At 35.6% G+C, this 20,904-nt stretch overlaps 2 protein-coding genes, 2 long non-coding RNA genes and 1 pseudogene across 4 annotated transcripts in view; 2 read left to right on the forward strand and 3 right to left on the reverse strand.

The window, feature by feature from the left end:
• Positions 1 to 20,904, reverse strand: part of LOC136847958 (breast cancer anti-estrogen resistance protein 3 homolog) — a 485,533-nt gene that overhangs the window by 64,727 nt on the left and 399,902 nt on the right.
• Positions 577 to 2,829, forward strand: LOC136848361 (uncharacterized). Its single transcript, XR_010856008.1, has 4 exons — positions 577 to 613; positions 1,186 to 1,423; positions 1,844 to 2,148; positions 2,674 to 2,829. It is a non-coding gene; the product is annotated as an uncharacterized lncRNA (long non-coding RNA).
• Positions 3,282 to 4,123, forward strand: LOC136848425 (uncharacterized). The gene is made up of 3 exons (XR_010856022.1): positions 3,282 to 3,357; positions 3,533 to 3,665; positions 4,001 to 4,123. It is a non-coding gene; the product is annotated as an uncharacterized lncRNA (long non-coding RNA).
• Positions 5,520 to 14,111, reverse strand: LOC136848165 (triosephosphate isomerase-like; annotated as a pseudogene).
• Positions 16,995 to 20,256, reverse strand: LOC136847673 (uncharacterized). Its single transcript, XM_067119511.1, has 2 exons — positions 19,972 to 20,256; positions 16,995 to 18,790 (listed from the first exon to the last, which is right to left on the reverse strand). Exons 1-2 carry the CDS (start codon positions 20,034 to 20,036, stop codon positions 17,695 to 17,697), a joined length of 1,161 nt encoding a protein of 386 aa, XP_066975612.1. The 5' UTR covers positions 20,037 to 20,256; the 3' UTR covers positions 16,995 to 17,694.

Consider the following 20,904-nt stretch of genomic DNA (forward strand, 5'->3'; position numbering starts at 1 on the left):
TGCATAAAAATGTAAGTCAAAGAGTAATTTTAAGGGTGCCTTTAGTGCTCTATTTCAGGAGACAAGTAGTGGGAGCTACTGAGATTCTGAAGGTGTGAGTTAGGTTACAGAGGTGACAGCTAGGTTACAGAGATGCATATTTTTGTGTGGAGTTTTAGCCATATCATCTTTTGAATCTGACAAAATGTCTCTCTATGAAAATGTGTGTACAATACTACATATATATTGTAATAATAAACGACAAATGTTTTACATCTTGAAATCTGACTCCCTTTGGGATTTGGTCATTGAACTGAATAAATATATTTATTAGGTTTGCTGCTTTTACATAAATTGAATTTAATAACTTTTCCTCATTGTTACTGATTCTTGTTGACTTTAGGTAACTCGTCTGAAGGGAAAATGAAATAGCTGTGATCAACACTCTACCATGGCCGGTGAAGAAAGTGGTCAGAATTACAAATGAAATTTTGGAAGAGCCAAGTCAGAAAAAGAATAAGACTGGAAGAAGAAACTATGCAACCTGCAAGCAACGGTGGTCACTATGTTGCAGTAAAGCTCAAGGGATTGATATTCAAAATGAATGTGGCCCACACAGCTCCTGTTGAAATTGGTGAGTTTACTTTCTAAATTTACTTGTGAGATAGTGAAATTTTGATTTTATTTTGCAGAGTTGAAAGCTGTGCTGTCTTTCATCTAATTTTAAGAGGTATGAGGAGGTTATCCTGTTAAATGGGGATCACCGAGTAATTATTGGTAGCTCCATTGTCTTGCACATTCCTGGGGTTACACTCAGTCATTGATGGAATCGATTCATCTGCATATCTTTGAATAAATCCGCAGGAGTCAAGTGTTATTTTGTTTTGATTTGTAGATTTCAGTGGAAAATGCATTTTCTGCCCCCACCCAAGCACAACAGAAGCTAGGCAAGAGGTTCATGTCATACTCATTTCACATATCGTTGTTGACAGTTGTGCTTTCAGAATGAGCAGTGATCATTTCTGCTATCATTTGAAGGGCGATAAACTTGGTTGTTTGTCCAGAAGTCCTGACAACCTAACGCGCATGACATTGAGACAATTTTGAATGTTAAAAGGTAAAATATTCATCTGCATTAGATTTATCAATCTTATATTTTGAGTGTTTCATGTATTTCAACTGTATTTCATATTCATATTTTGACAGGCTTCAAAGACAACAAGTTCATTCTGAGAAACAGTTTCATTGAAGCTGTTATTACAAGATATGGCACTGTGGAGCACCTAAGGTTAGCTGGAGGAGATGCAAGGGATGCCTTTGGCGAGACCAGCAAGGCAGTGCAAAATCGGAAATCAGCTGACCCTCTACGACGATGTCCCCTGTACTGGGATGCTTGGGATACCATGGACTACCATTTGAAACTGCACAGATTCTGAATCATGAGGTCAGGACATTAAATGAAATGAAGGTTTGCATGTCTGTCTTCTCCTGCATAAGTAAGGCTCAAGTCACTGCATTAGACAATCCAAAATTAGTTTGAGGCATTTCAAAAGCAAAGAGGGTTTCAAACCTGTCAAATGGGTGTTGAACTTTTAAAATTCAGATCATTCCAGTAAAAAGTATAGCAACTTTTCAGCAGAAAAATGGTAACATAAAACAGCATCAGAAAGATTTTTAATCATGCATCTTGGTGATTATAAGGAGGAGGTTGCTACGTTCAGTCTGTCTGTAATGAAATCTTTATTGCTGTTGGTCTTTTTTTAATGCTCAAAGCTATATCACCTTTTAAACTAATATCATCTATGGAAATGTGGTTCTAAGTATCACTTCCATCACTAAAGCATTTTGTTTTATTCCCCAACAGAGTGCTAATTTAATGCAGGAAATGGAAATTGTTGAAAGTGGCCCTCTGTTAGTGAAACGGTGGCGCTTGAATATAAGCGAGCACTCTAGTCTTCGCCAGGATATAGAATTAACAGCTGTCGATCCTTACCTCACATTCTACACCTGCGTTGATTGGCATGAAAATCACAAGTTCCTCAAAGTCTCATTTGACACAGGACTTCATCCAAAGAAAGCTACGTTTTGACACACAATTTGGCCATTTGGAGCGCCAACCCATTCAAACACATCTTGGGAATCTGCCAAATATGAAGTTTGTGGCCACAAGTAAGTGATTAGATGTGTTATATATAGAAGAAGTAAAGTATTAGGACCATCACATTATTGTAACGAGTCTCTCACTCTTATTTTGCCTGTGGCCCTTAAAATATGTAGGATCAGTACCATCATTTCAGTAGCTATAAGAATTAGCAGTGCATAAATAGATAAGTTTTCATTGAAGTGAAAAAAAAAGCTTGTAGACAAGGTAACAGTACTTAATGTTAAGTACCCAGAATCATTAAGCTCATTCTTACCCATGCACAGAGAGTCATAAAGAAGATCACTTAAAATTTCCTGATCAAGAGAGTTTATTCATATGACTTTTTATCATCTACTGCCTCTCGCATTCCTGATGTTTATCAGGACTAGCAGTTACTTCCATAAAGGGGAGCAAATAATACTATATGAGGTATATTATCAGCGACTAGCCTATTTTCAAAGCCAACTGTCGTGTCACTTGTAGGGACTAACTAAAACACTGATGCTGGTTGAATTTAAGAAACTGGATCATGTAAACATCTTTTTCCTTAGGTGGGCTGACCTGTCAGAGTACAACTTTGGAGTAGCAGTATTGAATGACAGTAAATATGGATGGACTTGCAGGGAGAGTAAACTGAGTCTTTCCCTCTTGAGATCACCAAAGGCCCCAGACGATAAATGTGACATGGGAATTCACACCTTTAAATATGCTCTATGCCCCATGATGGTAAGTGGAATGTGCATTTTGGTGTATAAGAATTATTTTGATTCAAAACTCACTGTTGTTGATGTGTGTCAGTAGCAAAGTTAAATTTTGGCAATAGATGCTGTTACATTTTTCTCATATTGTTTAGTACCTAGTGTGCATGATCACTTTTGTACTTTTTGGTATAAATTTACTTCACTGGTTTACTCTGGAAATATTGTATGTAGGAAAGGAACACTCAAACATCAGAATGCATTAGGTGCATTTGCCATGCCAGAATTGATACCAGTCACTGCAACTTGAAATCCAACTTTACAGTATTTGACACATTTACTACTCAGCCAGGAGGCTCTCCTACTTGTTATGACTTCTGGTGAAGTGTAAGCAAGGATTATGTTTTTCATAACAATGTCTGTCAGCGGTGTTAAATGCTTACTGTTAAATTTCCTTTTCAGGAAGTTTCCAAAAGCACAAGTTCAGAAGAAGGCTTATGAATTCAACAATGATTTGATTGTGTCGTCGTCAAAGTGGTGAGACATTTTTTCCTCTTTTTCTTCTTTTACAGATGCATTTGATTTCTAAATCCCTTTTCAGATTTATTAAGTCCTTGTTTTTGAAATACAGTCATATGGTACTCCATTCTGTATAATGTATACATTTGCTAAGTGTTAAATAATAGGTTATAATAATCTCTTCCTTTTATAGCATGACTGTAAATGCTGACAGCTGGTTCAGTTTGGAAGGAGATGGTGCAATGATAAGCTGTCAAACTGTCCGAGGATAATGGAAATGTTGTGGTTCGTATATACGAGATGAATGGAGGACGTGGCACAGTAAGGTAGGTTGCTTCTCTGTTTAAAGTGTATATCTTATTGCGTTTTTATATGTCCTTCAAACTTTTTTAAATCACATAGTGTCATTTGTATGGACAATAATGCAGATTAGGTCTTGTGCAACCTAGGTATATAAAGAATATGGCACTGCCAATTTTAGGGCTAATAAAATGTTTTCCTGCGAAGCTAATCTATCATAATCGCCAGCAACGATCCTTTTGCTAGTTTCGCAGCCATTCATCGTCTGGTTTCCGTGCACCTAATTAGGCATTGGTAAAACACACGGCTTCAAAGCCTTTAAAACAGAAATATTAACTTTCCTTTTCTTTCCTCGTTTCAGACTGAAGATAACGGCACATCCAGCACCTGCAAGCGCCCAACTTTGCAATGGACTGGAAGAACCAATTGCTCCATTGATACTTATGAAGTGTCACTCTTCCTCAGGACCTGATGCTTATGTCTCGACTTACATTTTGACACCATTCAAAAATTTTGAACGTCCTCTTAGTATATGCAAGACAGTGATTATTTTACAGAAGCTGCCAAGGTTGGAAAAAGTTTTTCCTTTTGATCATTTCTTTTAGTTTTATTGAGTAATTTAGGTAATTAGTGTGTAGTTTAGGACAAAGTAGAGAATTAAACATTAAGGCAAAGTATTAAGGGAAGAAGTATTTGGTTCACTACATCCAGTAATCTCAGTTCTCCAGTTTTAATGCTTTTTTTTTTAGAGGCTCATTTCTGCAAATAGTACAAGAATTGACATAAGTTTTCAAAATTATCTTAAGTTTACCTTGATTATATCAGTACTGTTTATTAAGAGGCAAAGCATAATGTAGTTTTGGACTGGGCAGATGATACAGTATAATTTTTGGTGGTGTACTTTGAGACTAATCTCACCTTTGGAACAATAGGTTCTCCTCGATGAATTCTTAGTCCATTTTAATTTTGTACTGATGTGAAAGGCTTGAGTAAAATCTAGGTTTCATTGACAAGATTAGATTTTTATAAGTAAATTTCTGTTTTAGAGATAATAAGTTAGTTTTTAGCACAGTAATTTTAAAGTGTAGGCAGCTTAGAAATGGATATTAATGAGGGTCATTCAAAAGCTCTTGGCATAAGCCAGAAAGTGTCACATTCATGGAATATTCGGACAAAACTATACTGCTCTTGGTCTTGTATGTTCAAGCTACCACCCTGTTTAAGGTTGTACATCCCCAATATTTCAGTCCAAATAGTGTGCTCTCAGCCAGTACCTGTGCCCTGGTATTTGTTATCTTTTGGGCAGTCATAGACCCATTATTCAGAGGCGTGGGGTTAATGGAAACCACTTCTCTGTTTATCTTGGTGTTTTGTTTGCCCTAACTGGGTTGTATCTTGATGCATTCTCAGTCCGCATGAATCGTCGATCATTGTGTCTGTGTTTACGCAGATTTCTCTGATGTTTTATCCTTTGGAGGGTCATATCACAGCGAGGCTTTTTTCCTTGCACCTTGCAAACTTCAAGGACCTTACCATCACCATAATAAGTAACTTAAGTTCTTTGTCACACTGTAGTTTTAGTTGGTGCTCATCCTTCGTTGCGAGGCTGAATAGATTTTGAATGACCCTTATACCATGTGTTCTACTACACATTGACTTTTACAATTTATAGTAATTTTAACATTAGATTGAGCAGTTATACTCTGTATTTGGTTTGGTGTAATCACCTTGTAGTGGGTTTGATTTTTGGTGCTACTCTGGTGGTTTATATGGTAAATTTAGCTTCTACCCTTCAAATGTTTTTAGATTTTAGCCTTTTAAAAGATTTTATAACTGTTTACAAAGACCATTTTTATAAAGTGAGTTAAAATAAAAGGCAATTCCATTTATGTACAGCTTCTTGTCCTACAAATTTGATTCAGCTTCAAAAAGGAAAAGGAATGATTTTAATTACAAGGAGAAGTGCAGGAATTTCTAAGTAGTTATTAAATAAGTGTATGCACAACACTGTACTTTACTGTGTACATCTAAAACAATGTTTATGTACATGACCCCCCTGAAAGTAATCTGGCACTTATCTTTGATAGACAAGCCAATTTACCATATGTGAAATTATGTAATCAAATGTTTTTGTAAATTATCAGATGAAATTGAAAAAAAGAAACATTATCAACTACTGTGCTCAGGGAAAACTTACAGACAGTACTACAGGATGATTAACTGGTAAGAAATTACTTCTAAGTTAACGAGCATTAATAATAGTGACAAAATCAGGCTTGAGTGAAGCACCGCCAACTAGGGAAGCCATCAATGTCGCCCATTTTTGCCAGCTCAGCACAGTTGGCTGGAGAAACAGACCCGCCAGTAGATGATACGACAGGATTCGGCCACTTCGCTGCTGACATTTTCAGAGAGCCAGTTCAAGTTTAGCATGGACGTCTTGAGCCTAAAAGAATATATTTGTTTTAGGACTTGAGAGCTTTGTGCAGCTTTTAGTTACGGGTTAATGTCCTTACCTGAACAATAGTTTGTTGCAGCTAAATTAATCAGAAATTCACCTAATCTCCCAGAAGACCATTATTTTTTCTAATACACTTAAGGTTTCAAAGGCAGTTATGGTATATTGTTATGAAAGACTGAATTGTTGTACACACTAGGAGGTCTGTTCTGTTGTGTAACAGTTTGGGAGATTCAATAAATAACATTTTAGCATGAAATTCAGTTTCTGGGTAAGCAAATGGATCCATCCATGTTTCAGTGAAATAAATTTTTCATGATAGTTCAAGAACCTGATCACAGGCCTCAGCAATGATCTTTACAGCTTGTAAAAGTTACTAATACTGTTAAAAGTCGTATAATGAAATCACCAAGCCACATTTCAACTGGAAATGTTCCTTGAGAAGTGAAAGTTACAAAAATATACATTTAAAAATTACAGAGCTAGATGGGTCACAAGATTAAGCTAGGAAGGAAGACCAAAGGAGAGTAAAAGTATGAAATCCTTGCAAATGGAGGACAGGGCAACAGTGCAAAGAACCAGCAGCACAGGGCTGAAAACCTTCACTGCAGTCACCCCTGGCAATAAGACTGGATCTTAAAACAAATGAAAATATTTTAGATCTTAAGCTTTTAACTTATCAGGCTTTCAGCATTAAAAGGCCTCTCGTCCCAACTTTTGAAAATGGTGTATTTTGCCTGATTAGCTTTAAATAATCCCCCTTTTTCCCCAAAAAGGGGGTGGGGTTGAACTATAGTTTTTTGATGCATACTATTCTATTCCTGATTGCAAATACTTCATCTCATACAAAATTCAACTTTGTATCTTGAAAAATAAATTAGAGCAGGTTGAATTTCCAAAACTTTGATGGCTTATTACTCAAAATGTTTTTTTGTGGCGAGAGGCCTAATGCTGAAAGCCTCATATGAAAATCTGGTAGATCACTAAACTGAGTAACCTCTATATTGCAAAAACTATAAGAAAAGCATGCATGACAAGGAAAAACCAGAACAAGCTAAGCGAAATCAAATGAGCCAAAATTTCTTTGCGCTGTAATCTGTGCTGAGGTGAAGTAGCCTACAATTCTAACACCCTAGCGCTCAATGAGATATTTCTCAGCATGACTGAGGACTTGATGTTCCAATGAAATCATGGTTAGGCCAGTGTTTGAACTACTACTGTACTAGCATCTGGTCTTATATTGGTTGAATGCATCCAATTTCATTTCAAGAACCAAGCTGGTCTGTACTTCTTTCAACGCACGGGGTGACGCCACACACTGGTACAGTAATTCCTTCCCTTTGGAGACATTGCCACAACATTTACTACACACAAAACTCACACATCACTTGGTTACATCTCTAGAACCTCAACAATATCTGTTGTTTGTCTTGTGCAGTACTACAGTACAGTAGTCACCATTCAGTATGCTAGGCATGACACAGTGATAACCGCACACAAGCTGTACAACTATCAGGGATCATCAAAGAGAATTTTTAAACCTCCATGAATCTCAAGAAATGGCTCAACACACAGGTATCAAAAGATTCAAGCAGTTTTTTATTTTGATCAGAAGACAATGCAATGACTGACAATGCACTCAAGCTGCACACAAATGATGCTCTGTATAACGACAAGCATCCCTTTCAATCAAACGGCACTTATTACTCAGCCTGCATTTTTAAAAATGGCAGATTACTAAAAAGCTTAAGATCAATTTTGGCAAAACAAAGTTTGGGTCCCAAGGTTCATGGAACAGAAAATTTTTATTTTTATGCTTCCCAAGATATTCTCCAAATCATTTATGGCTGGCATTTACAATTTTCCACTCTTGCAAAAGAGAAACACTGAAAATGCTAACTGTTGGTTACTCCAGAAATCCAAATATTGAAAATAGTATTTCTCAAGAATGGCCAACCTTAATTGCACTTCCCTCTCATTTTCCTTGTGTCCATAGAAAATTTGCCTATTGTTAGCCTACTGCCTTCATCGGTCCAGTGAAAAATCCTCGCCAATACAGTTCTCTGTCTTTAGTTACACCTGCTACAATTAAATGCAGTTGACGTTGGTGAAAACACTCTCTGCTTTATAAAGCCTGGCTTTACATTAGACTGTCTCAATGAGAACCATTTATATTAAATACCATTTAAATTAACAGTAGTGTATTCTGAGATATTCCATAATTCCCCCTGATAAATATTAAAAGCAATAGTTATTAACCTAATTATTAGACTGAAAAATGTTATACAGTATAATGCACTGCTGAAGGCTCTAGAGAGTCTAGACAGTCCAAAAACTAATAATAATACAGTATCTGGAAACATGGAAAAGGACTGGTTCAAGGTACCTGGGAGAGACTAGAAAAATTTTATGAAATTTTTTCCCTCTACTTTAAATAACCTTTTACTTCAGATGTTATCAGTGTTTCCCCACACCCAAAGAAATTTATAACAAAAATACTGTAACAGGTATTACCATACAAGTACATATTTTGTGCTTTTAACATCATGCAAGGAAACATGAGGAAGTCAAGCTTTTAATCACTACAGTACATATAAACCTGACAGGAACCAGCAACAATATGTCCACAGGCATAATTCCCTCTACAGGTATATGATAGAGGTAGTTATTACATACCTGCTCAGGTGTAGCAGTTTTGCCAGTACCAATGGCCCACACAGGTTCGTAAGCAATGACAACTCGAGACCAATCTGAGATGTTTGGTAGCAGAGCCTGCATTTGTGCAAACACAACTTCATCGGTCTGGTTATTTTCTCGTTCCTCTAACTTCTCCCCAATGCAAGGGATAACCTGAAATTTTGCGGATGGTTACATGACGCAAGTGCTAAGCGCTTGGAGAACATGGGTTGTTCTACAAAGAAAATCACAATACTAATGACGTAGGGGTGAAATTCAGTACAATGTATGATCAGTTAAGATATGCTAATTTGTATTTAAGAAAGGAAATGATTCCACAATGCAAATTACAACAACTGAGAATCAGACTCATATACAACACAGAAGAGTCACAGAAACTGCTTTCCTGATATCAATAACTTGTGTACTATTGAAATACATTCTAATAACCATTTGACCCAATTTTAATTTTATAAAATGATAGAATAGAATATATAATTTAGACCGAAGGCCAAGCACTGGGACCTATGAGGTCATTCAGCACTGGAACAGAAATTGAGTAAAAAGTTTTGAAAGGTGTAACAGGACGAAAACCTCGCAGATGCACTATGAATCAATCATTAGGAGAGGGTGGAAAGTAAGATGGAAGAAAGACTATGAATGGAGGTACAGTAAAAGGTATGAAAGGGGTTGTAGCTAAGGGCACTGCAAAGAACCTCAAGTAACGTCTAAATTGCAATCGCCTGAGATGCACTGAAGTTGCTACCCCCACTACGGGGAAGAATGAATGGTACATATTTTGCAATCCCTTCAGAATCATCCTTAACTCCAGCATTTGCCTTTTCATCTTTTCTCAAGTATCATTCAGAAAGTTATATCTATGGACTGAAGCTACCTATTCATCCTACCATTTTATTTTGTGGGACTCCTGACATCAATTGCACGTATACTTTTGGACTTCAAACAAGCTACGTAAACTTTTACACACATCAGCAGGATATGTACTGTATATTCCTTTTCACATGCAAAGACTGGCCTCTCAAGGAAGGTACAAAGAATGAGAAAAAAGATATCAAGAATAGAATCCCAAAGTTTGGCCATTCAAAAGGTAAAATAAAGTAAAGTTGAGTAAAAGCCACAATAATGTAAATGAGAGACTGTATTTTTCCAAAATACAAAAAGAATAAACAGGGAAAATACAGTCTCTCATTTACATTATTGTGGCTTTTTACTAATTATTTCCAATCACAATATCGTGATGCACCACAGATAAAGTAGAAACATCATTCAAGTGACTACAGTAATCCATGTGCGGGTGTATTTGGTAATGTATGTTACATACATATTGTAAAATTTTCATGACACAGCACCATAATATCAAAGCTAAATATATATCTAATGAAAGCAATAAAACGAAAATTTTGAAAAAGAGGGGATACCTTAACACAGTTTGCGAATTGTACTCAATTCCTCGAACTCAAAGTTACATTGTATGTTGTTCCATTAGTAAAAGATTCCTTTAAACTTACTTTTAATCCTGCCTCCAGAGCATGTCCTACTTTTTGGCTGATCAGTTCATCGGATTCATCAAAGACATTTCTTCGTTCTGAATGACCCAAAATAACCCATTCGCATCCACAGTCTTTGATCATTGCTGGAGAAATTTCTCCGTGAAAGCACCTTTGGTACCTGGAAAAAATAAATTTGATGGAATAACAGTAACTTTTAAGAAATGAATATACCTGTGCTGTACAGCCAAAGCATAAACACTTTTTTAGTCTCAGGCATAAATAAAAGTGTCTGGGCCAAACACATGGGCAATAAATAGCTAATAGGGAACATTCAGGCCAAACAAAGGGTCCTCTTGATTTACATTAGTGCTGTAGAGTACAGATATCATGCCTACTCTTGTAAAATTCACAAGTTTTCACACAAATGAATTGTTAAAATTTTCAGCTAGGTAATAACCTGTTTCCTACACTGGTTTCCAACTATGAAAAAAATCAGTATGATCATAAATAATGGTTAAATTTTTTAGTAGCCATTTATGTACCACTCAAGAAGACATTTATTAATGCCTATACGTAATAGTATGTGTGGGAAACCTCTGAGGTTGGCTAAAGTATCATTAGAGATTGTTGTTAATACATTTGCAAAAAAAAAAAAAAAGTTCACAGTCAACATTTTCTGTTCAGTTTATACAGGATGAAATTTAAAGCCCCAAGTTTCCTTTGTTACGTCTGACGTTACAAACATGGCTATAAGCATGAATGTTTTAAAAGTTCATCTTACAAACCACTATACACACATGGGAATTACTGTAAGACCATAAACATACTTTAGTTTTAAGAGAATTATCAGTCTTAAAAAAGAATAAGTTTACAGTACCTTGTAGCAGTTCTGTGCAGCGACTCCGATTTCCTCTGGGAGGTTCTCCCGGACGTAGGAAAGGTAGCACTGAGGACATCCTACCACAACCTCTGTCAACGCATGAATTAAATCAGTTACTAAGCTACAACATGACAATCGACTAACCTAGGTAGCCCCCCAAGCAGATCAACCTTAACCCTTAGGTTCAAGCAGATGGTTCACACCAAATTCCTGCTTACTTTGGTAATCTTCAAATATGTGCACATTTCGAGGATGCTATGATGAAAATGCAAGATTAGGGAAGAGACAAATGAGTGGGTTCCCAGACAATAAAGTTAGTGAAACCACAAAACTTGGTCAAGTAGTCCATAACTATTAAGAGGAAATCTGGAATGACAGAAGTTACAAGTTCTGACACCAAGGTCTTTCAAGGAAGAGTCAGGACGAAGGAATTCATTTAGCATGCCTAAATAACATCCAAAACTTCAAAAAATCCCCAAAACTGTCATTTGCCCAGAGAAGTTCCCCTATAGATGTTGGCATATGAAAATTGTATTAAGTTACATATATGATATTTGATAGTGGGCAGTAATTGGTAAACAACATTATTAGCCATATGATACCTGCCACATCCAACTTGAAAATTGCAGAGGATCCCTTTGCAGAAAATGTGATAGGTAGATGGAACTAAAACAGGCCACTCATGAGTAAAGAGCGCATGCCAGTATTAGCTGTCAAAATCTACATACATGGAGTATATGAGTGAGGAATCAAGAGGGAATGTAATTAAGTAACCAAGTTATTAAACTGATGGTAAACAGAATAATCGTCTGCATGATTAAGGAACATGTATGTTTATCATTTTGACACTTAATACTGACAGACAAGGAAGAACTGGAACTCTGTCACCATCAGGAGGAATTAGCCAACTTGAACAGCATACCATGCATGTTATTCTTTGAAGCCAAAAAATCTTATATGTGGGTTAGAAGTTAGGAGACTGTAATCAGAATTCAGCAATCATAAACAAGGACAAAAATTTGACATATTTACATGAAAGAAAGACTTGGTGGCCCTTATTCTATCTATGCGGTGCTGAAAGTGCACTAATCAAAGACAACAACTCTGAAATGGATTAAAAAATATTAACAGAATTAATTTTAAGGTCCCAGAAAACTATCACTGGAGAGAATATGAGAGACGGAACTCTCTTAACTCGATCTTTTAACGAAAACACTTTTTGAAGCAGGTATGGGGTAAGTCCAAAATCTTGGACATCATATATAATTTAGAAAAGGTACGCCAAGTATCTACTTTTTTTTTTTGTAGACCCTCTGACCCAAGGTCAAGCTCACAAATTCAAGCCTAATATCTAGGGACCCAAAGATGAAAACTAGGATATCAAGGCACTAGTGGATTGGGGGTGGGGTTGGGGATGGGGTTGGGGCGCCCTAGGCATGAGCCACCCCCCATGAAAAAGAATGACAAAATAATAATATTGAAGATTTAGAAAACAATATAAATGAGAAATACAAAACTGGGGAAAAAAATAAAAATCTATCATAGAAATAATAAAATTTTTAGAAAAATAATAATCTTAAAGATAATATATATATATATATATATATATATAATATATATATATATATATATATATATATATATATATATATATATATATATATATATATATATATATATATATATATATATATATATATATATATATATATATATATATATATATATTATATATATATATATATATATATATATATATATATATATATATATATATATATATATATATATATATATATATATATATATATATATATATATATATATATATATATAAAATTGCATTTATGTGTATAATATGAAATTGCTAGTGTATCAAGAACAAATAGGCTCTTTTGAATTGAAAAACGAACTTTCCTTAAGAATATACTGCTGGTAGAATGATTGCACAGGTGTAAAAAAAAAACTGTCTGTACCTGTTATTACAAATTAGCTTTTATTTCATTACGACTGACAATTTTCAAACATGGAGTTACGGGGGCTGGTACTTTGATATTAAAAGATGTTGGCACAAGTTCATGAGATAGGGGAGATGCCATTAATGAAATATGAAACGAAAAAATGCGGGCCTATAACTCCCCTTTGGGAAGCTACAGCCTACAAACTGCCATTCTCGATTCCTTCACTGCAGGAGAAAACTAATATCTAATTTGCGTAATAACTAAAATCCACTAAATATTCCTTAATATTTGCAAATTAAAAAAACAACTTTCCTCAGAGCAAAGTTGCTTCGATCTACGAATTTCGTTAACCGGAAAAAACAAGTGAAATGAAATATAAAAAAAAAAAATATATGTTATAGGCTACATAGACGAGATGAATGATTAAAATTAATGAATAATTTTTCGCAGAATGCATTTTCCCGTAAAATAATGACTTGTCATTTACATTTCCGGACAAAAATGGGCAAAGACTAAGTTAAATTACGGAAATCATTCACCTTTCTAATATCGACCAAAAAATGCCCCACCTAGCAACGTAACCTACTGAAGCAACGGAGCCGGGTAACTTAAAACTATAAAATGATCGATCAACTGAGACTGTCTGTGTATGTCTATGCCTCGACCATAACTATACAACTAAAATTATCGACGCAACTTAATAAGATCGAATACTGTCGACAGAACATGGAGCCGTACCTCCCTCACTTCCAATAAAAACCATTATAAAATTATTATCTCACCAGTGTCAGGATTCAAGGGGCCCTTCTTCAGGAAGGAGATGATCCCGTCGATGGAGCCTTTGGTCCCGTTCATCTTCCAGTTGCCGCCGACGAAGAATTTCCTGGAGGAAGACATTTTCGTCGAGTTTAAATCCTTCACCAAACTACAATGACAGCTCGCGACGTCGTCTGCAGCAGCCCTCCTCGACTGTCTTGCAGTGTTACCAAACCTTCTTAGACATCGATTTATGTCGTAGGGTTCTCAAGACATGCCGTGGCCATGAGAAATTTTAGAGGCTTAACGTATGAATTATTTATTTTTAACAATATTAAATACAGTGCGTGTAAATAACACGATACATGCAAAAATAAAGTTACGAAAAGTGTAGTGTATAGATATTTCGTAAAGATGTTCGTTTTATCCAGCGGAATACGAGAAACTTAGAGTTTAACTCACCCTAGGAATGAAGATTAAATGTAAAATGTCAATATAAACTGGAAATTTTGTCTAATTTCGTAACCTAAGAAGCTTATTTAAAAATAATATCACTAACACGCCTTGCAGAATAGAGTATTAGCAAAGCATGGATCTGGCAACACTGCACCTTATATCTATTGTGCTACTTTTGACCAGAAATATAATTTACATTGATCAAATCGGTCATCAAACTTAGCAGTTTATGGCAGTTATCCATAATCCTCATGCATTCATCAACGACTGAGGTCTCCAAATCTGTTGAGGTTTAAAATGGAAGCCTTTTAGATGGTTATTCATGATGATGCAATCAGCTGATCTAGTTTGTGGACGAAAGCCCAGCTGTGCCCTTACCTTTATGCTGATTAGTAAATGTAATAGTCGAATGATGGTTACACCTGTTATTTCTCACATTGTATGAATCGCATTACACGCCAGAGAACCTTCAATTAATCAGTCAATCAACTAAGTGTGAGATATGAAAACAGGTTTGCCCATACGAGACAAGAAATGGCTAAATATATACTGTATATATATATATACATAAATATATATATATATATATATATATATATATATATATATATATATATATATATTTCTTCTTCTTCTTCGCCTTTAACGTGCATTTTTTCCCATTATTATATGGGGTAAGCATGATGCCTTCTTTGAAGGACTTTGATTTGGCGGTGGGTAGGCCGTAGCCTCGATCGGCTGCCCTGCCTGACATCGCTTAGACCCCAGTAGCGAATGTGTACATATACATATATATATATATATATATATATATATATATATATATATATATATATATATATATATATATATATATATATATAATATATATTGTATGCGTATAAGGTACAAGGGCCTTGCTAAAAGGCTTGAAAGAGATGAAATAGTAGACAAAAGCAGTTTCCACTTCAGGGAACTATGAATTCTATATAAGAATACTCAGGTTCTCTGGATTATGAGTTGAAATATCCCAAGTTTCATTACATTAATACTTATAAAACATTGCCATTAATTGGTCAAAAGTTTTTTTTTATATTACAGAATATGCACTGCAATCTTATCTATGAAGTTTAGTGTATCAGTTACATTAACTTGCTCTTATTTTTTTGTAATTTATTACTCCTGGCTAGAATTTAGAGCAAGTGCACCTCTCCTCTATAGCTGTACCCTCGTCAATGACAGGAGAATATTCATTCACAATATCTATGTAGCATAACATATTGTAAAGCAAGTAGCATCTACTGTGGAATATAAAATTTAGGTCGTTTAGGTGAAATGGAAACTGAGAGTAAAAAGGTTTAAAGGTGTAACAGGAGGAAAACCCCATAGTTGCACTATCAAATAATTATTTAGGAGAGGGTGGAAAGTATGATGGAAGAGAGAATATGAAAGGAGGTACAGTACAAGGAATGAAAGGGGTTGTAGCTAGGGGAACACTTACGATGAAAAATGGTGAAAATGATCTACCACTGCCCTAATAAACTACAAAAGATCTACGGTTCCTAAAATCTGTATCCAAATATCATACCTTCCCAAGGGACAATACTGCTTCATAACTGTTCCAGACACCACTACACACTATATCAACCTAGGGAATTAGCACTTACCTGATAAAGGGACAATTGCATACACTAAAATCTGTATCCAAATATCATACCTTCCCAAGGGGCAATACTCCTTCATAACTGTTCCAGACACCACTACACAATATATCACCCTAGGGAATTAGCACGTACCTGATAGGGGGACACTTTCATACCCAAGCACCAGCAAGAAGAAGAAAAGCTTTCCGAATCATCTCGCTATCAACAGAACAGAGAAAGATGTCAGCAACGATGACTCCTGAGCATATATTAATGACGCAAGAAAACAGTTCTATGCCCAAGTCATGTAAAGCGTTTCCTGCCCCTTGTCCCTGATTAGATAAGTAAAAGAACATTTATGTAGCATTTAATCCCCTTTTTTACATGTCTTAGTGATAAGATGTATACAAAAAAAGCCATATGTCAAGGAGCCAGAGGACGTCCTATTTTCCTTCCCAATAACAATACAGCGTCAACCATAAGGATCACCGCTTCCAAATCACACCAGGAGTATACAAAAACTTTGGTAATATTCCTCTTGCATACTGTTCATTAGAATCTCCACATCTGTATATTCGTACAGCATTTAGCCAAATTTAATACACAACCACAAACCTACATTTCCTTTGTTTCATGAAATTCATGACCACAACTCTGTGGTCACAACAGTGCAATATTAAAGGTGGCAGATATGTAATGTACACTTTGTGGGTTACTTACCAACTTATTTTATGCTTACTTAACCACACAACTACTTTTCCCATTTGGATATCTCATACCACACCTTGTTACAAAACATTTCTTGAAAAAGAAAAATATATAATGGTTGTGTGTATACTATAGCTTCCACTTGGAAAATATAAGAAAAATGTAACCGTGAAGTACATTCAAAATGGAATGCAGATTTCTCACTATGGCAAACATATTTTCAGAAACAGTAGAGCACCTTAAGATGTACACTATACATTAGGAAATATAACCTTAATAAAGATTGCAAGGCCCTTGAAAGGGATTTTATGATTAAAAGCAAAGTAATTCTTATTGAATTAATTTTTATTACAGGTGAATAGGATTTGTGACAGTTTTGGGGTGTTACCTTTAGATTTTATATACATATTAGTCCAAAAATAATTGTTATATTTCATTCTCATTAATATATTAAAAAGCTTTCAAACATCTACCAAGTCCACAGAAACTCAGTGTCCTTCTTGTTTCACAAATATACAAAATATTTCTCATAAAATATAGATTTACAAAGTTTCTTGCTATAGACTAATGGAAGTCACCGGATGATTATAAAACTACATACCACTCTAAAACACTGTACATATATCATTCTAGCTTTGAACACTGTATCGTACATTATGCTACCACATGGACTAAAATTAAAGTACATTATGTATGCCACCATAGGGAATAATATTAAAATTAAACAATCACAGGCAGTAAAAAATGATTTTCACTAAATATTCAGGTTAGTTTCACTTACAATGCACCAATTACAGAGCTAAAAACATTAAAATGTAAATAAAGAAAATGGCAATGTAACATAACAAAAATTTAGCTTATTACCATATATTTAGATTTTAAAAGTAAATTGCCCTTCTATGACAAAGCAATCAGTTCCAGTGGTACTGTAGGTCTCAATATGGTAGCAGCCACTTAGGGTGAACACATCTTACAAATCTTGCCGAGCATATCTTATAAATCTTGCATGCCTCAGTTTTTCAATTAACTACTGAAGCTCTTCAACATTATCTAAACCTACCGATTTCAACGTACTGGTCCCCTTTATGGTGACATATGAGATATCAGTACTGCTTCTGGTATTTACAGGAGGTGAGACTTCCTGTACTCTTGTTGACTCCATTGTTGGATTCTGTATCCCATCAAGAGAGTGAATCATTTCCTTGTTTGAATTCCTTTTCCCCTCTGTAGCGTCATGCTCCCTCACGAATCTTTCAAATGGGATTCCTTGGAGAAACTCACTGTCTCTGTAAGACTCGACATCATTCTGACTATCTTCACTGACTGTGCTAAAAGATGGATAAACTGGATCATCCAAAACTTGGCCCGGTTTATGTTTAATATCACTAATGACAATAGCCAAGTCGTCATTAACACTGATAAGCTCAGTAGCAGGAATGGACGGCATATTATGTTTTACACTTTCTTTGTTTTGATTCGAAGTTTTACTGTGGAGAGTAGCTTGTCTATCTCTGACAGAATTTTGACCAGCATTACCATGGCATCTCTGATTTTCATGTAAGATGTCATTCTGTTCAGAAACATCACCCCTTAGAGAGTGGGAATTACTGTTCAATAATTCAACAGATGGAAAAGCAGAGTGACACACAGGAATAGGTTCAGGAGATAGAGACACATTTCTGGTTATGCTTGGTGCTGTAGTTTCACGACTTGGCCCACGAGTTTCATGTACGTGCTGGTTTGAGTTGTAAATTCCAACATTATTTTTATGGTTCTGTTGTTGGCAGGAAGACGTTTTTGCATTTGATAAAGGAGGAATACTCCTATCACACTTTGATTCCTGATTATCTTGTCTATCTGAATGAGGAGAACCAACCTTGGATGTCACACGAGAACTAGTTTTTTCTTCATAAGCAGAATCGACTTCACTTTCTCCTTGGTTGGATACCTGCTTTGCAGGCACTAATTTTTCTGGAATGGTTCCTCTTAAATGGCGTTCAACAAAATCCAGATTTGGTGCAGACCCTGACAGCTTAGAGGATGACAACCCCGACAGGCGTGAACGAGAACGACGTTCACTGTCTAGGTCTGCATAAGCTCTTGTTAGTTGATTTTGCAACTCCCTGAAAGCGACATGATAATTTGTGATAAATGTGTAAAATTTCCATAACCTAAAAATGCAAATTATAAAAAATAAAAAAAAAATAACCTGACCAAATGAATGACTATCTAAAAATGTAATACTACAATTTAATAACAATACTCAGAACAATCTAACTGAAAGGTTGTGTTTTATGTGAACAAATGCACAAGTGAATGTCTGACCAAAATTTTACCATACAGCAACTTAGAATTCAATTATATTATATCCGACACCCTTACTCAAGAAAAATTCCTGTCCAGTGACAGTACAGAAATATGTAAAGTACAACATACAAGAAGCATAAGAAAGTGATATGACATAAATGTACACGACAATATTACTAAACATTAGGATGGCTGAACTGTCTCTGTATCAAAGTCTTGGCATAGGGGGCATTTAATATTAAGCCCTTGGCAAAAGATACAAAAAATAGAAGCATGGTAATATTCACTAGAATATAAAAAACATGAACCCTGGCAATAATAATTCATGTAAAATAACCACATCAATTCAAAGGAAGACTAGTACAAATACACTGATAAGAAATGAATGGGACAGAACACATCGTAAACAATGGTTGGGAATAACAATAGCAACTTGAAAGTGGGTTAGCTGTGACACACCCCAACCTGAAAGGTATTCCTAATCCACCTGGAAACTTAAAGCGCTTTCCTCTGTCACCTTGGAAGGTCTACCCTCCAAAGTACCATGTGAAATACCCTAGCAAGGCTATGTTACATCTTTTCATACAAACACATATAACATCTGATGTAGAACAGAAAAGAATATAGAATTTAGGCCGAATGCCAGGCACTGGGGCCTATGAGGTCATTCAGTGCTGAAACAGAAATTGAGAGTAAAAAGGTTTGAAAGGTGTAACAGGAGGAAAACCTCCAGCTGCACTATTAAAAAAATGTTAGGGGGGTGGAAAGTAAGACGGAAGAAAGAGAATATGAAAATAGGTACAGTAAAAGGAATTAAAGGGGTTGCAGCTAGGGGCTTAAGGGACACTGCAAAGAACCTTAAGTAATGCCTACAGTGCACCGCATGAGGTGCACTGACGGTAATATCCCCCTATGGGGATCTAACGTAGAACGATGTCTGCTTCAAGAACACTATATAAGTAAAAATATTTAGGATAAAACTCAACAATGCACTCACGTAGTGATCTCTTGAAGACGTCTGACTTCTTCTCGGAGACAGTCGTTTTCCGTTTGCAGAAGCATAACAGTAGACCAATAGTCTCTGTCACTGGACGGAGTATTGGACTCCCAATCCCGAGTCGGTCTCTCGACGTGACTGTCTTCTGTCTGGCATTCCTGATTCCGATGTCTGACTGTTTGAGTGACCTGTCCACCAGCAGTAAAAGTGTTTCTGTCTGCATTTACCTCAGGACTCTGAGATGTTAACTAAGGGAGAACAAAATCATGAAAAGTTACAATTATTCTGCATAATGAGACTCATGATACTGCCGTACTGTATATGCATTTTATTTAAAATGTATGAATCAGAATTCTAGGTTAAAATCTATGAAATTAATATTTCTTATTCTTATGAAATAAGCTAAAAGAATAGTATCTGCTCATGTTATCCATCCAACATCTACAACCACTAAAACTAAATTGTCAATTACTAATGCCTGAAAATAAAAACAATTTCACAGACCATATATAAAAACTGTTGCCATACTGCAAGGCATTGTCTGACAAAATTCTGTTCTTGTTTCATTTATGTCTTCTCTAAAGTATTGTACATATTTTACCATCACATTCCATGTATATGTTAACATTTTTGTTTTTACATATCATCAAGTACAGGTGACTCCATCAAGTTCCATTTATGAGCTCCATAGGCTTAAACCAATGGATTTTCTCATAAGAACCATGTAAAACTGAAGATGATGAACAGCTATGTGGAAAGAGATAGAAGAAATGGACGAAGAAACAACAGCAGAAAGCAACGTAGCTCAACAAATCTAATATGTCAGATATGAAAGCAAGCTTATAAAGTTGGTTACTTTCTCTGAATGCAGAAGAGAAAGCTTTTGAAGCCTCGTACAATAAAAATTACATTTTCAGGTACAACAATGGAAGT

This window comes from Macrobrachium rosenbergii, chromosome 1, assembly GCF_040412425.1.
Source record: "Macrobrachium rosenbergii isolate ZJJX-2024 chromosome 1, ASM4041242v1, whole genome shotgun sequence".
NCBI lineage: Eukaryota > Metazoa > Arthropoda > Malacostraca > Decapoda > Palaemonidae > Macrobrachium > Macrobrachium rosenbergii.

Coding starts and splice junctions, on each gene's coding strand:
- LOC136847673 (XM_067119511.1), bottom strand. CDS start 20,036: ATGCTTCTGCAAACGGAAAACGACTGTCTCCGAGAAGAAGTCAGACGT. Junction 18,791..19,971: donor CGTCTTCAAGAGATCACTAC/GTGAGTGCATTG, acceptor TGTCGCTTTCAG/GGAGTTGCAAAATCAACTAA.